The sequence below is a fragment of the Amblyomma maculatum genome, chromosome 8 (genome assembly GCF_055883805.1).
Source record: "Amblyomma maculatum isolate TAMU_Amacu chromosome 8, ASM5588380v1, whole genome shotgun sequence".
In the NCBI taxonomy this organism is placed as follows: Eukaryota; Metazoa; Arthropoda; class Arachnida; order Ixodida; family Ixodidae; genus Amblyomma; species Amblyomma maculatum.
Window position 1 is genome coordinate 3590637 of NC_139351.1, and position 16101 is coordinate 3606737.

A 16101-nucleotide genomic window follows, 5' to 3' on the forward strand; every position below is an offset into this window, starting at 1 on the left:
TCTTGTAGGCAATGGACAGTAACCCGATCAGTTTAAGTTTGCAAGTGCTTGACAGCCCATTTCTTACAGATTATGGCACTGCTGGAATCCTTCCAAGATTTTAATACGCTTGAGGTCGTGAGGCACTACACACAGGTGTAAAGACTGGTGTATGGAACTTAACACGCAAAAAACGGTGCTTCTTAGAGTAACTCGTAAAAAGAATTTCAGTTCATTTCAGTATCGCTTACACAACTGTCTCATTTCCGAAGTTTCTAGTTATAAATATCTTGGCATTACTATTACCAATAATCTCTCCTGGAGTGCTCCCATTTTAAATATTTGTTCATCAGCTTTTAAGAAACTTTGTTTTATCAGACGTAAACTCAAAGATGCTCCATCCAATCTTAAACTACTGGCTTGCACCACATACGTCAGGTCTAAACTTGAGTATGCTTCGATCATCTGGGACCCTCACACTAAAAAAGACATTTATCGAATTGAACAAATACAGAGAAAAGCGGTGAGGTTCATTTTTAATAAATATCAAAGAACGGACTCTCCTACTAACCTCATGACCGCCAACAACATTCCGCTCCTAGAAACTCGCAGGAAAATGACTCTTTTACTCTTTTTGTATAAAATTTTAAACAACCAAATAAACCTCAGTCCTCCACCGTGTGTGAAAGTTCCCAACACTAGACGGACACGTCATCACCACAGTCACTCACTGCAGCCAATTTATGCAAAATCTAAATCCTTTATGCATAGTTTTTATCCAAGGACAATTTCTGAATGGAACACTCTCCCAGAAAGCTTAATTCAGTCTCCAGACTTTGACCAGGCTCTACAGCAACATCTGTTTGGTTGACAGTAGGGTCGGAGTTTTTTAGGACATGTATTGTTACTTTGATGTCGCACAAAGGTTTTTCATGTTTTCCCTTTTTTTTTTCTTTTTCTCTCCGGCTGTTGGTCAACACATTTCATGTCATTACATTGCCTCTGTTTGTTAGTTTTGTCGGTGCTTCGTATGATTTATTGTGTTTCTTGTGCGCTGTATATATGTATGCCACTCCTGCTAGGACCGGAATACTGGTCTGCAGTATCTTGAAATAAAATAAATAAATAAAAAGCAAGCAGTTTTTCTAGCACAATCTCCCTACCACTCTTCAAAGATCTGCAGTTGCCTATCCATACCAGCCGATTTCCCCCGTTGCATTGCTTCTAAGGCTTTTTTACTTCCTCCATGACCAGCATGACGTACAACCTGCTCACATTACTGCCCGTCATCCTGACTGCTTCAGGGCAACGTCATCAGCAAATTGCAGATTACTGAGGTATTCTCCATCTACTCTTATTCCTGAAGGCATATCATCTAGCACATAGTACAATAGATGCTGTCAAGAGAGTACAAGAAGTGGCCGATTCCATGCCATGTTACCTAAGACAATGCCATGTTTTAGACACCATCACACACGGATAACATTTTCTCGGAGAACCACAGCTGTGTTACCTCCACAAGGGATCAAGTTTCCTTCTATATGACAAACTCTCCAATAAATGTCAGGCCTGTTCAGGTATTAATCTGTTACTTTAATTCGCAAGGCTAGAAGCTAGACTGGCAAAAAATTGCAGTCACACATTTGTGCTTCCCACCTCCCCCCACTGCAAATCATGTGTTCCAAACCACCCAGAATGATTTTCAAATAATAGCATATCAGCAAGGGTGACAATATTACACAACAGGATTAAATACATTGCAAGCAAGGTGTTTTAAACTTAACTGGGAGCACGCTCTAAACCTGTGGAAGCAGTGAGAGTATCCATTTGGTCACCCCAGTCGCAGCTCACTGCACTACTGAGGTGGCGGTGTAATCGAACTGGCGGAGGGAACTCGTTCGTCGCCACCAAGAATTCGTTGCCTCTGCAGATGTAAATAAATGAGAGCAATACTGCAATTACATTTACTTTGCATAAATTCAGCAAACTCACTCACAATAGAATTTGGTTCGAGTAAAGCAAGTGAGAGTGCTTGCTGCAGAAGGAAAAAGGTAGTAATGAGACTGGCTGTCAATGCTAGCACAAATACAAATATTTAGCACACTTACAAAGCACTGAAATAGCAACAAAGAGAATCTAAGTTAAATCACTTATGCAGTAAGTGCCCAATATGCTGCGGCTTGCATGGAACTGCAATGGAGAGTGCTTATAGCAGCAACTGCCAAGCTCTTTGACAGGATTACGAGGTACTCGCAATGGTGCCTCACTCTCTCACAAAACATGCTAGCTCAGATTAATTATTGCTCTCTTTTCAAATAAGCTGTCAATGGCCTTGGCAGCAGCTTGAAGCCAAGCACTGCCAACTATTTATGTTGGAGCAGGCAAAAGATATATATATTAGGGAACTCTGCAGTAGCAACATGCATCCAAAGTGTTAAATCTATATAAACAAGCTCAGTGAGTTCCACCAATGCAGTTATTTCGGCAGTAAAAGGACAGATATTGTCACAGGCATGAACCTATGCTAGCTGAGGAGTAATGAAGTCACCCTCATTGCTGCATACACCGAAATAAGTGGGAGTACTTGACAGTGGAAGGTCTGAGAAAATAAGCACATGAATTCGGTCATGTATATAACCATACTTTTGTAGCCATTTCATGCTGTGCAGTAGGCTTGTTGCACTTCGAGGCTCAGTCCGCACAGGGCCTACTTACGTTTAAGCTATCTCTCAGCTGGCCAGCAACCCCCCTTTTAGCAGTGCGCAGATATTACTCATGTATTGCAGCACTACCACGTATGGTCTGTACAGATGAGTGCCACTTACCTTCCAACAGTTTTCCGAAAGAAGCCAGACATTTTCTATGGGCCGAGCCGCTCCATCGGTTGAAGCTGCGAGGAAGGCAATAAAACCCCGATTATAAACCAGCGCGTTCACGCTGGCGCACGCAAAAATGCCTTATACTGCCCAAACAAATATAAGCGAACTCAGAAATAGTTTTACGTTATCTTTTAGTCGCCTCATATGTCCCAATACTCAGGACTGGAAGTTGTTCCAAGTGCAATGAAAGGAGATCGTGGACGCCATTACGCAGTCTCGTCTTCTTACGCCTTCGCCCGGAGACTGTCGCGCGATAGCGCCACGTCAATAATTGAGGATAACGCATGCTTGCGCTGCCGTGCAAAATCTCGTTAAAGAAGCTGCAAGGAAGGCGATGGCAGAAAGACGACAAATACTTTACTTAGAGTTCGCGGGCATGTATGTACGACTCACCGCAGTCAGGATTGCACCGAGGGCTGCGCCCTTGAATTTAAGGCTATAATCCACGAACTGAATCCGCATTTCACCGAGTTTGCATCTACCGGGATGATGGCCCGCAAACTGCAGCAGACCGACGCATGAAAGACAACCTAGGGTGCCTAAGGCTCGCCAAGCGCAAATGCTCGTTGTCTGAAAAGCGCGCCAGCCTTCCTTTGGGCCATACTTTGGGCGGCTCAGTGAACATCTGGGTTTGAGGCTTACTTCTAGAAAAAAACAAGCACTAAAAGCTATTTGACGTCACATCCGTCCAGAAGAGCAACATATCCTCCTTTCCACTTTGGTCCTGGGCGCGCATGCGCAGTTCACGGAGCCGGCTCTCTGCAAGTTCAGGTCCCGTTTTCCGCTACCGCAGCTGAGACGAGTCTTCTGGTTTTGTTCCTCCACGGCTGCGGTCAACCGATTTGCTGTGAAGGCTCGACTCCGTGTTCTTGCACATTTATTTCAAATCATGCCAGCAGTGAGCGCAAGAAGGCGTGTTGTACTGCTCGCGATAAGGGTAGCACTTCTCCTCATACTGAGGAGGAGAGAGATCCGACGCCAGCGGAATGAGCCTCGGTGGTGGGTTCGGCCAGTGTTTATGGCGCGCAAGCAAGAAGGACTCTACCACACAGCTGTAAGTACTTGGGGCTATTCATTTCATTAGCGTACGTATGCAGGCTACAGACAACTTCGGAGCTTATGCTGCTTGAGGACTGTTACTAGATTGATTTCGTCCACTCGAGCTTCGGTAGTTTGCGATCGTCTAGTAAAAAAAAAAAAAATAATAATAATTGTGTGAGTTCCCACATAGCTCAACGACCCTCATTTCTCATGGGAATGTTCGCGTAGGGTTTACCATCTCGAAGCAACTCACGCTATAAGTTGTTTCTCCTCCCCATTTATTTTTTTTCTCACATGTCAGATTTGTCAGCTATTGCACGCTTCCCTCCCCATTTTTTTTTCTCGCGTGTCCGCATGTCATGTTTCTAATATACAATATATGTCTCCCCCCATTTTTTTTTTTGTGCATGTTATGTCAGGTGTCCATATTCTCCTCCTCAATTTTTTTTTTCTTCTTCTCATCCTTGTGTCAGGTTTTTATGCGAAATCGGGTGTCGACTCCCCCCCCCTTTTTTTTTTCTTCTTATCCTCATAGACGTGACATAAGGACAAGAGTTCTGGATGAGAAAGTGAGATTCGCTGAGCGCACAGCGCGAGTTGTTTCGATGTGGTAAACCCTATAACTTGCAAGTAACCTCACTCAAGGAATTTAAATGTGAGTGATGTAATTAATTAAGCAAAACTATGCAGCAGTTCATATATCGTGATGCCCTAGCACTAGTGCCTGTTGACCAAACTGCAGCTGCTATGTTGTTTTGTTTAGATGGTATGCTGGACACATGCAGACACACACATACACATGAAAAATGGGCCACTATGTTCAGGGAAAAGCAAAATGCAACGAGTTCTGTCCCAGTGAGACTGAGTGTTATGCAAACAAAATCAAGCAGCAATTTACTATTGCAGATTTTGTAATGGCATGCAATAGTGCATATATGATTGAGATATTGATATCTGAAGGGTCATTTCATTCTTGCATATTAGTTGCAAAATAAATGTGGGCTCTATTAATGCAGCAACATGAAATGCTGTGTTTGCATATACATATTTGTAGAAGCTGTCATTCCATTTGGATAGGACACTGGACACTCAGCAACTGGAAAGCTTTGAGTTGCACTTGGTCAGCAAGATTGCTGCATTGGTGGCACTGTTGGCTGTATGCAGCCACAGATTAGTAGTAGCGTCAAAGTTTCCTGCATCCTATGTGAAGGACTGTCATCATATGAATTGTTCAGGAACAAGTGCTGAGGTGCTGATCCTAGCAGGCTCGACTCTTTATTGCTTTTACTGAACATTGTTATTTTTGTGCTGCCTGAGACAATGACAAGATAATTAAAGTGCCGTAGTAGAAGTGCAGTGCTCACCTTAACAGAATCTGGCCATGAGAACTATTTAATATATTAAAAAAATTCTTCACTTCATTGTAGATATTATCCGTAACATTCAGGCCTGCCATAACATATTACAGATCATCGCAGCCTTGATGTGCATTTATGTCTTGGACCAACAAACCACATATTTTTCTCAACAGATGCGTCGAATGCGTGAAGGGGACCACGGTCTTTTCTTCAAATTTTTTCGTATGACCCCACAGCTGTTCGACGAGCTTCTAGGCTATGTGGCTACGGACCTCACACGGCAGCACGTTGTGAGAGAGCCCCTGGAGCCAGGAGAGAGGCTGGCAATAGCACTAAGGTTTGTAGAGCTCGAGTTCTGTCAGTTAAGGTGTCAAAGACAAAGTGTACTTCTCTGCAAGAATTAGCATTAGGACATTCAATAGCGTGCTGTTCTTAATATGAAGAACATGAATGGAAAAATATTGAGAAAGATAGCCGAGACCAGCAAATTTGCGATTATTAAGGGTAATGTATGAAAAGGAGTGCTAAATGCCTATAACAAGGGACAAAACAGATGTAAAGTAGTGTTTTGCAGTGTATACAAGAATTTTGTTGTGATTACACTGCAGTAAGTGACATCTACCGAGCGTGTGCCACCCAGTATGCGAGAACAGGAGAAATATGCTCCCCTTTCATCGCACCTTGTTTTATCAATTAGAAGCACAATTGTTTTGCTAGAGTGCGAGTGTTATTTCCAGGTAGGCAGTATAGGCAGATGCACATGCTTCTCTGTGGCAAATATTACTATGGCGCAAAGCAGGTTAAAAAATACAGATGATTTATTGACTGCTGGTACCATGTTTGTTTTCTTGAAATATTATTCTTTCATAACACCCAATAAATAAGTGCTCATCTTTCGGACTCCTTTCCATTCAGGTTTGTTACAAGTCTATGTGATCCCTGTTACCTATTTGTCATAGTAATGCTTCGTTTTGAGTAGATGTATTAAATAGTTTTACACAATTATATCATGTTGGCATAATTGGCATAATAATGTGCTAAACATGTAACATTGCATTGTTAAAACCTAGAAGTTTCATATAATGAAATTCCTTTCCCTGCCTTATCTGTGCAAAAGATGCTTGAAAAACTCAAACGTCGAACAAAAACCAGACGATCAAGATGAAATTTCTGCATGTATTGATTCTGTTTGTCTTGTAGCTACTTGGCTTCAGGACAGGACATCTGCAACGTTGCACTTGCGTTCCGTGTGGGAATCGAGACTGCGAGGCGCTGCATTCATGCAACATGCCGGGCCATCTGGGAACGACTGAAAGAAATTTTCATGCAGGTGAGCTGCACCTTTGCTGAAAACTTTGTCACCCGTTGCATTTCATTGAAACTTCTGTATGGTGAGACAAGTACTACTGCACAACTTCATTAATGCTCACCTACTCTGCTATGAAAGTCATTAGAGGTAGACTGTTAGATATGCACCCTTCATTTTAAAGTGCTTTGTTCTAAGCTTCACAGAGGCTTTGTGAGAGTTCCCAGCACTCTTAACATTTTGCTAGTTTCTGGTCTATTCTTTGCTAGCTTACAGCTAGCAAATCCAAAACTGTTTTTGTGTCCCAATATACCATTCTTATTGATTACATTCCAGTCTGTTGACTGCAGTGCTACTAGTTGGTATGCTCATTGTGTACAGTCTTTTTCAGAAGTATACGGCTCACGGGTTTTGATTCTAAGCACCATATCTGGGCTCGTTGCACATCTCCAGCGTTCCAAACCTCGTAGATGATAAATCTCGTCCGAACTCTTCTCTAGCTTGTCTATTATATTCCAGTATTGTTTACAGGAGCCTTGATACAGGGTTTAGAAGTGAACACGCTGGGCTGTATATTATTGACAGGCTGTACAGGACAGGATTATCCTATAATACTTATAAACTACAATTAAATACGAGCAGATGTAATGGACATCTATGCCACAGAGTGCAGCTATAGGTTTATGCATTAGAGGAACTTGATTAAAAGAGGGCGACTTAAGAGGCTCTAAACATATTTGTTATCATATCTGTCAAGCTGTACTTTTGAGAAGGTTCTTGGCTGTGAAAATTGAGAAAATTGTGTTATGCATATCTGTTGTTGGCTTTTGACTTTCTTTAAGATGACATATTTTGCCAGATTGCTGCTTTCCGTCTTAAAATAGCGCTGCTGTTTGCTTTCAGACTCCAACAAAGGAACAGTGGCAAGAAATTGCCGAAGATTTTTCCATTCGGTGGCAGTTCCCTAACTGCTTGGGAGCAGTCGATGGGAAACATGTTGCCATTGTTTGCCCTCCAAATTCTGGAAGCCGATACTACAACTACAAGGTAAAATTGCACATATTAGACTATTGTCATTAGGCAGTCATGTATCCATGAACTGGCATCAACCAAATTATTCATGATTACACATTTGGAACAAGATATAGCTGGGCAAATCATAGTTGAGTAAAGCAGTTAGCTTTATCATTGGGCAGTAGGTTAAAGTTTGTGACATGTGCTTGGTAAGGTGCATTTTGACAGGTGCGAAATTCTTCACATCGAGTCGTAGCAAGTCTGATTATGTTATCAGGCCACAATGTAAATTATTACTGCAGGTTTTTATCAAGGTAGCTTATACCTCATTGTGAATTATGCCTCACCTCGAAAGCTAAAGTTGCTTCGACAGTGCATTTCACACGATTGGCACAAAAGGTTTGTTCATTACTACAGAGCTTTAGTAGATGCATGGACTGCTATATTATTTATTGCAGTTGAATTTGGCCTTTGCGTCATTACATTTATATTGTATTGTGTACTGTCATTTTAGGGCACATACTCGGTGGTGCTTATGGCAGTTGTGGACAGCCATTGCAAGTACATCCTCATCGATGTGGGCGCAGAAGGCCGGCTTAGTGATGGTGGAACGTTAAAGAAAAGTGACTTTGGTCGTGACCTGAATGATGGCATTCTGGACATCCCCAGGCTTGGGAAACTGCCCAAGTCGCAAACAGTTGCACCATATGCTTTCGTCGGTGACGAGGCATTCCAGCTGCGCACGGACTTCATGCGGCCATACCCGTCAAGGTGCCTAAATGACCAGAAGCGGATCTTCAATTACAGATTGAGCAGAGCACGGTATATATTAGCATTGTTTGATCTGACTTTATAAAGCGTAATTGTAATCAGGTTATAGAAAGAGGCGTAATTTTCAAATTTCTTACTTTATCCCAAATTGAAATGAGATATTTTTCAATAGTCTCCATGGTTAGTTCCGAAGCATCTGTGCAAAAGTAATTGGGTTCATTATTGTAAAAACCAGTGCCCTCCAGCATCTTCCAGTATGAAGCCAGTATGTTTTTCACACTGCTTTTGGCTGGGGACGCTGGAAATCTGACGGTGATAGAAAATGCTGGCAAAGCAGCGTGCATGTGCTGGAGCCACATTTGTCCTAGTATTATTTTGGAAATGGTCAGAAGGTAGGAAACTGGAAGCCTAGACATATGTAAAATGAAAAATTTGGTCTCAGTAAGCGTTGTTTGAACTCCTTGCACGCCTGGATAGAGAATGAAGACAGCTTCTTCTTTCGAGAGTTTAGTTGGGAGAGTTGGACTTTCATAAGAAACCACAGGCTTCAAACAAGACCTTCACATTAGTGAGCACGCCCTTGCACCGGCCAAGTTGAAACAGCAGAACAAAAACTAGGAGAACAGCCTTTCTTTATGGTATAGCCCCAGGATGCTGGCTCTCGCTATAGGGTTTGAAGCCAGAAGTTCGAATAAATGCATTTTCATAGTATCATATTCCCTTGACTGTATCCGTATACCCCTGTCTGCATGTATTTAAATATATGTTTGCTGAACATGGCAAGCTCTTCACTTTACTATGGGCTGAAATGGTCTTTTTTTTTTTTTTTTCAGAAGGTGCGCTGAAAATGCTTTCGGCATAACTGCGGCAAGGTGGCGAGTACTACTGCGGACTATCCCACTGCGCCCCGAGAATGTTGTCAAAGCCGCTTGTGTCTTGCACAACTTCCTAACTGTGAGAAATCCTCGGGCGGACACGTTCACAGACAGAGAGGACGCATTTGGGAACGTTGTGGGAGGACATTGGCGGCAAGGCATCCAAGGGGCATTGGGGGATGGTTCGCAGTCCCGGTACTTCTCACTTGCTCCAACACACGCCAGAAACCACCATTCTGATGCCGCTACAGCTAGAGATTTGTTTGCTGCCTACTTCTTCAGCGCTGTTGGCGAAGTCTCCTGGCAGTGGCAGCAACCAGGAGTCTCAATGGATGCGGCATTGAGACGAGTGCCGAACCAGTAGCCTCATGCGTGCTAGCAAAGGTAACATGCTTAAGTATATAAAGATGTGCTGCTCTAACTTGTGCCTTCTGCTTACAGGCTTTGCTATTTGGGAACTCAGGTTTGGTGGTTCAGTCGAGCCCACTTTGTTCTGGTTACAAAGTATGGCCACACAAAAGTTAACAGTCATGGCACTGTTTCCTATAGCAATATCTCTGTTTACTACAATGATTTCTTGTTGCATTATTGCTAACAGCAGACAACACCAACTACTGGAGCCAGCAGTAAGGGGAAAAGCTGGAGGTTCTAGTGAAAATTCGAGCATCCACAGCAGACTGCACACCATACACATATCATTTCACGCGAGGCTCTTCAACACCTTAAGATTAGTCGAATTATGCTTACTGACGTGGAGAAAAGAGCCCGCATATCTTTTTCTCTTTTTTGCTATAGGCAACCTGCAATGAAGTTTGCTGTGTCGATCGCCACGCCGTAACACATATCCTAGCGAGAAGAGCAGATACCTCTGAGGCGGCTTTTTAGCTTTTTAGGGCATTTTCACGCCACCTGCATGAGCTTACAGGATCATCTAGCACGCTCTGTCGAAGCTTTGCGTGACGTGTGTCAGATAATTAGGATACATCCAAAGCGCCTGGGCAAGGACATTATCTGTCAAACGCGTATCTATAATGCTGCTGAACGTGCTCGGTCATTTATCGTGAACCAAGTGGCTAACAGCAGCATTTTTGAGTCACGCTGCAGGACAATTACAGCGCTACCTATGCAGTGCAGGTTCCCTATATGCAGTACCTATTTCTCTGTGACAAAAATGTTGGATAGCTTTGTGTACAGGAAGCAAAGCTGACAGGCTATGGCTTTTCTCTAAACCAGGTAACAAGTTCCTGCCAGGCTTAAGTGCTTGAATCTTCATGTATCTTTCCTTTTTCACAAACCTGATCGTAGCAAGGGTATTTCCTTGCCACTTGAATATTGTGTTGTCTCTATTGCAATAAGCTGACAGGAAGTGAAGTAGCAGGAATCCATGAGCATAGTAGGGTCAAATTTTTGAGCAGGACAGAAAAGCCTTGGGTTGATGAAGTTTGTATGCATGCATGGCTAAAAAAAAAGCAATCAATGCTCCGCATGAAAAAGATGGGCAGGATGAGAATTTCCATCCAATGGGGGTTTATTGATTGAGAGTATGCTCTTTGTTTTCATGCCAAGTCTATTACAAGGAGGAAATTATTCTTGGAAATTAACATTGCTGTTACGTTAGAACTGTTACGGGCACACTGGGGCTAGCTATTTTAACTGTGTACACATATTTAGCATGCTACTTGCATGGGCAGTTGTTTTGCATCATGGCGTTCCTGCAAGCTTGCCTGGGGATTTTAATGCATGTATGCTTCTTCAAACACCTGTAATTTTTTTAGCCATATTAGTGCTGCCTTTGTACTACATGCACTAGAGATAATTGATTCTTTTCTCAGAAACAAAGCAGCTATTCGTGCTTTTTTCATATTCTGTGCATCAGATGAAAAGTCAGTTAAATGTTCAAGCAAGACTCATTCACTCATATGTGGGAATGCATATCAATATGCCCATCTTTTATTGGGACAGGTCCTGGAAAAGTTCCAGGATCCTTATTTGCATGCGGGTTTGCTCAGCCGCCGGTAGCCTTTTTAGCCTTTTCGCTACAGATAGAGCGAAAAGGTCGCATTCATCATGCTCTTTGCTTATTGTGTGGAGTGCGTCTGTAAGCTTCCCAACATGGCTGGCTAACGTGGCATCGTCAGCCTTATTTGTATGTTTTTTACGCCTCTTTTCTTGTGTAGGCACTGGCTGGGGCATAAGAACTTCCCGCACTGGCGAGTGCTGCTGTGGAGAAGCATGCTGAGACAAGGCATCCAAATCCCAGTCTTCAAAAGGCTCCACTTCTTCAACTTCTACAGTGTTGGTGCTGTGTTGATGCCCTTCACTGCACTCTAGCACTACACTGGCCTCGGGAACAACACTGGCGCTCAGCATTATGTGCGCCTCGGACACCGAGGTTGATGCGCTGCTGGACCCAGCTTCTTTGCTCATTTGCCGAGGCTTGTAGTTGCCTGAAGTCCTGCATATATCAAAAGAGCAAACATAAAACATGTATATAACGCATGAACTTGCATACTACATGTCACTGCTTGTAAAAATGTTTTCTGTACATCTCGCAAACTTTTGCCAGTCACTTGTTACCGGTCGCTTAGGACCATTGCACCTGAACTTACTTCCATCCTGTACTGTTCCATCCTGTACTGTGTATTGTTTTCCTGTATATCCCTGCCATTTTTGCATCTTTTTTTTCACAGACTCATACACATTATTAAGTTTATATTGCTTCATGACCCAGTTTACACGGGTTTCTCATATGTGAACAAAACCCTTTTACCTTTTTAAAACCATGTCATTTCTTTGTAATGCTTCTGTGGCTGCCATTGTACGGATTAGATTGAATGCCTTTCCACAATCCCCAAAAGTCAAATTTAGTATATGACAAACTGTAATATTATTCGTTTCTTCTTTCCACAGTGCATTGCTGTGTCCTAAGTTTTAGCTCAATACAGGTGTTGATAGCATCACTGCAGTGCTTTGTCTTTCATTCTTTTGCATCTATTTTTCTGATGCTGGTTACCCATCCTTGGAACTTAAGTCATTGAGTTACTAATAAAAAGTACTCTACTGTTTCCACTCCTGTCTTCAGTTTACTAGCGGAGCTTATATGCTGTCGTTGAGCCAATTTCCAGCCTTTCTGTTTGGCTTGACAGATCTGCAAGGCCTATAATGTGCAACATATCGGGAAGGCACTTATTTCAGTGCCATGCTATCATTTCTTTACATTTGCAGTAATAAACTTCTGATTGACTGCCTCATTCAAACAACAATGCTGCTTTCACTGAAAATAGAAGTATACTTTTATGTCTTATGACAGCTTTTTGAAAATTCGGATCGACATGCAAGTCTGCACAGCTATGGAGGTCCTAACTATCCACACAGAGTGAATTTTTAGTTTAAATACCATGAGACTAACACAAGTGGTGTAAAACTCTTCAATGTAAACTCTGCAATAATGCATTTTTTGCTGCTAGACAAGCGTAACTGCATCCAGAAATAGTGCTAGAATCAATGTTTACGGGAAGAAAAAGTGCATGGAATGCTTATGTGTGTGCTGCGCAACATCAGGCGATGTCGAACAACCCCAAGTATTATAAATTATTCCAAGTTTCATTGTTGTTTTGAAGGCCAGCTTGATAATTAGGCACAAATAGCAGAGAGCAGTGAAGGAATTTTTTCTGAATCTGCCATTTCCATAAAGAAGCATAAACCAGGAGCACAATTCAATCTGACAAGTTTAACTGGTCAAGTTTGCAAACCAAAACACATATAGGTCTTCCACGAGGATTCCTCCCATTACAACATCATTAAAGCTGTGGTTACACTTAGTGTTTTATTATAATGCTGATCACACTGATGTTTGTAGTCCTGCATAACGTATTTCTCCATAAAGATAAATGGTGACAAGAAAGACAAAAACATGTTCATGAGCCTAACAAAAGTAAGAAATAAAGGTTGAAATATTTTGAAAGAAGTACCGCATTTTGCACTAATATAACGCGATCACAAATAGAGTTGGCTTCTACCAGCTGACAAGTGTGATGGTGAAGCATGCCGAAAGTACCTTGAGCAAGTTAAAATATGCACAATTACCGATCTTAGTTATCAGTAGGAATGTATGCGACCAAAATATGTATAACAGAACCATTTTCATTAACAGGCAACCAGCCTGAAAAACTGCATAATTTATTTGATTGGAAAAGTTGCTAGAAAACAGTAACCAAAAATAGAAAGCCATAAATAAATGTGATTCTGCCTGCAATTCATTTTTCTGTCTTAAGCGATCGGTGCCATCATACCATCGCTCGTTGCTTTTCGCGCGCCGACTGAGGCCAAGATCTACTATTGCGGCCATATGAGCTACACGTACTGCGCACCGGCCGCTCGCGCGATGTAGATTTTTTTTTTTTCGTTATGCCTGATGGCAAAGTCGACAAAAATAAAAAAAACTAAAGATACACCGCGCGAGCAGCCGGTGCGCGGTGTAGCTCATATCGCCGCGATATATACAGTCAGCGCGCGCGAACTCTCCACGAAAAGCAGAACCTGCTTTTAAACATTTTTACATTTTACTCAGCATACAATAGCTCCAGTGCTCTAAACATGAGTACATGTTTGTGCTCACGTTTGTACGCAAAGTCGTGCATTTCGCCAGATTATGCTTGCTTCACTACGCAGGTGTAAATTGCGTTGGCAAGGCAGAATTAACAATTTTTGCGAACAGCTCGATATGAAAATCAATAATTATCAGTGAACTTACGGCCTGCTGTCTATGGTGTCCTTCAGGAATAGCAGCAAATTATAGTATGGCCAAGAAATGTCGTTGTCGGCCACTTCTTCGGCGCCGGCGCCGCTTTTTTTTCTTTGCTGTGAGTCGTTGTAGAGTCTGCGGAACTTGTCCCGAAGAGATTTCCACCTCTTTTGTACAATTATCACACCCTCTGCATGATTAAAAAACGACAGTTTGTGAACACATTTCAATTAATCACTGCAGTTAGTCATGCTTATTTATCAACTTACCTTCGGTTGGCACTCCTGGCAATAATTCCGCTGCGACTTCCTTCCACAGCGCTTCTTTTATCAATTTGTTCTTATGAGACTTGTGCCCGGCAAGCCACAGCGATGGCCGCCTCTCTACAGCGCCGATAGCGCCGATCAGCGCTTCGTTGTTTATTTTCGTTGCCATTTCCACGTGGGAAGATGGGATGCGATGAACAAAACGTAAAAAGAAAAGCACGCGAAGACTCCGCGCCAGCGAGAATTCCCAATCCGGATGTCGCGGCCACCCTGTCCTCTCATTGGTGTACGGCGCCTAGACGTGCGCCAATGAGAGACCTACGTCGGTGAGCAGCTTCCGGCGCCTGCGTTGGCGTCTCGTACCGTGCGCATGCGCAAACCGGTTCCTGCATACGCCAACAGCGCCGACGCTGAGCGCCGACGCCCAGGATATGTCGTTGGAGTTGGGCCTTTACCGTGTGTGTCCGCGCTCGGCTCTTCGAGCAAGGAGGATATAATTGCGTAAACGGCTGGCGTAACCTCCATATCAAAGGGAAGAAAGGCTGCAGGCTTGCAAAGCAGACGACGCGAGCGCACGAAAAGCGCGGGCAAGTGCAAGGAATGATGGGTACTTTCTCCATCTCCGTTTGCTCGCGAGCGCCACCTACTTGCTCCGGCCAGAGCAAGAGTATTCGAAACGCAGAGTCTGGGAGCGTGATCTCCGCCGGATTGAGGCGTTCTCTGATGGAGCGTGCGCGCTGCTCCAGTTCTGCGTTTGGAATTCGCCATAAGATCTGCCAGAACTCCAAAGAATTAGAAAGTAAACATTCTCGTAATTCTCGCTCAGGAATGAATGCAGTTTTTGTTTCTTGCGTAAAAAAAAACGTGTCACATTTTTAATAATATTTTAACTTGTTTCTAACGGCCTCTCTCGGCCACTTATTATCCGCTGCGTAGTTGCCCTAAGCTCAGACACGGCCGGTCTCGAGGGAGAGCGCGCGCGCTCTCTCCCTCGAGACCGGCCGTGGCTCAGATATGGCTCAGACCAAAGCTTTTTTCATCCGCGAAATGGGTGCGTCATCGGCCCCGGTTCAACGTTCATCGTTGTGTGCTGCGTACAGAGTGGGTTATCTGTAACAAACAGTCAGTATTTTATTATGCTGGTTGTGGTAGAGCTTTACAGCAAGGCGAAGACTGTGTGTGCTCGATGAGAAACTGATTGCTGCTGCATGTGAGCATTTCCGGACGATGGGACAATGCTGCGTCACAGCTCGGCGGCTCGGCTCGGCCTCCCAGGCACGTCGCAAAAGTGGTGGCTTGTTTTACGGATACACGTCTGCATGAGCGGCGTATCGCTGCATGTTTTAATTGAGCGGTGAAGGTGAGATTTTATTGCCCCCAAGACGCGTGTCGCATTGCTCAAAGCCTTCCGTTCCGCTCCCTTTGCTGCGTGTTTTGCTTACTGCGTCGTATTACCGCACCAACGTTCGCTGAACGTGTTTTAGCTATTATTACAGTGATGTTCCTATCGTCAATGGGATCTTTCTCATGAACATGTTAAATGCTTAAGTTGTAAATTTGTAACCTCACATTGACTCCTCTCAGTGGCAAATGAAGCGCGAGTAAAATAATGGAATCATGAACAGGGCGAGATTTATTGGAGCAAAGCTATATCGTAGATATTTTGACTTCTCAGACGCATTAACTTCTAAATACTAGCAATCCCAATTTGAATTGCTTACCTAAGCTCTTACAGGTTGGCGTTCTATAGCGCTAGCGTTAGTTATTCCGTTCGTTTTTGTTGTTCTTTGACACTGATATGTACTTTGTTTGTTAGCAAGATTTTTTACCCTTTTATAATCTCACCGCGTCTCGTTAGGAGACCTCAC

General features: G+C 43.2%; 1 protein-coding gene across 1 annotated transcript; it reads right to left on the reverse strand.

Moving 5' to 3' along the window:
- Positions 1 to 10345: 10345 nt before the first annotated feature.
- LOC146180457 (uncharacterized) lies at positions 10346 to 14470 on the reverse strand. Its single transcript, XM_084576054.1, has 3 exons — positions 14237 to 14470; positions 13977 to 14157; positions 10346 to 11678 (listed from the first exon to the last, which is right to left on the reverse strand). The coding sequence occupies exons 1-3, from the start codon at positions 14400 to 14402 to the stop codon at positions 11174 to 11176; spliced, it is 852 nt and encodes a 283-aa protein (XP_084432180.1). The 5' UTR covers positions 14403 to 14470; the 3' UTR covers positions 10346 to 11173.
- Between the last annotated feature and the right edge of the window lie 1631 nt (positions 14471 to 16101).

Excerpts from the sequence above, each read along its gene's own strand:
- LOC146180457 (XM_084576054.1), bottom strand. The coding sequence starts at position 14,402 with ATGGCAACGAAAATAAACAACGAAGCGCTGATCGGCGCTATCGGCGCT. Across the intron at positions 14,158-14,236 it reads GCCAGGAGTGCCAACCGAAG|AGGGTGTGATAATTGTACAA; the intron begins GTAAGTTGATAA and ends TTAATCATGCAG. Across the intron at positions 11,679-13,976 it reads GACACCATAGACAGCAGGCC|GACTTCAGGCAACTACAAGC; the intron begins GTAAGTTCACTG and ends TGATATATGCAG.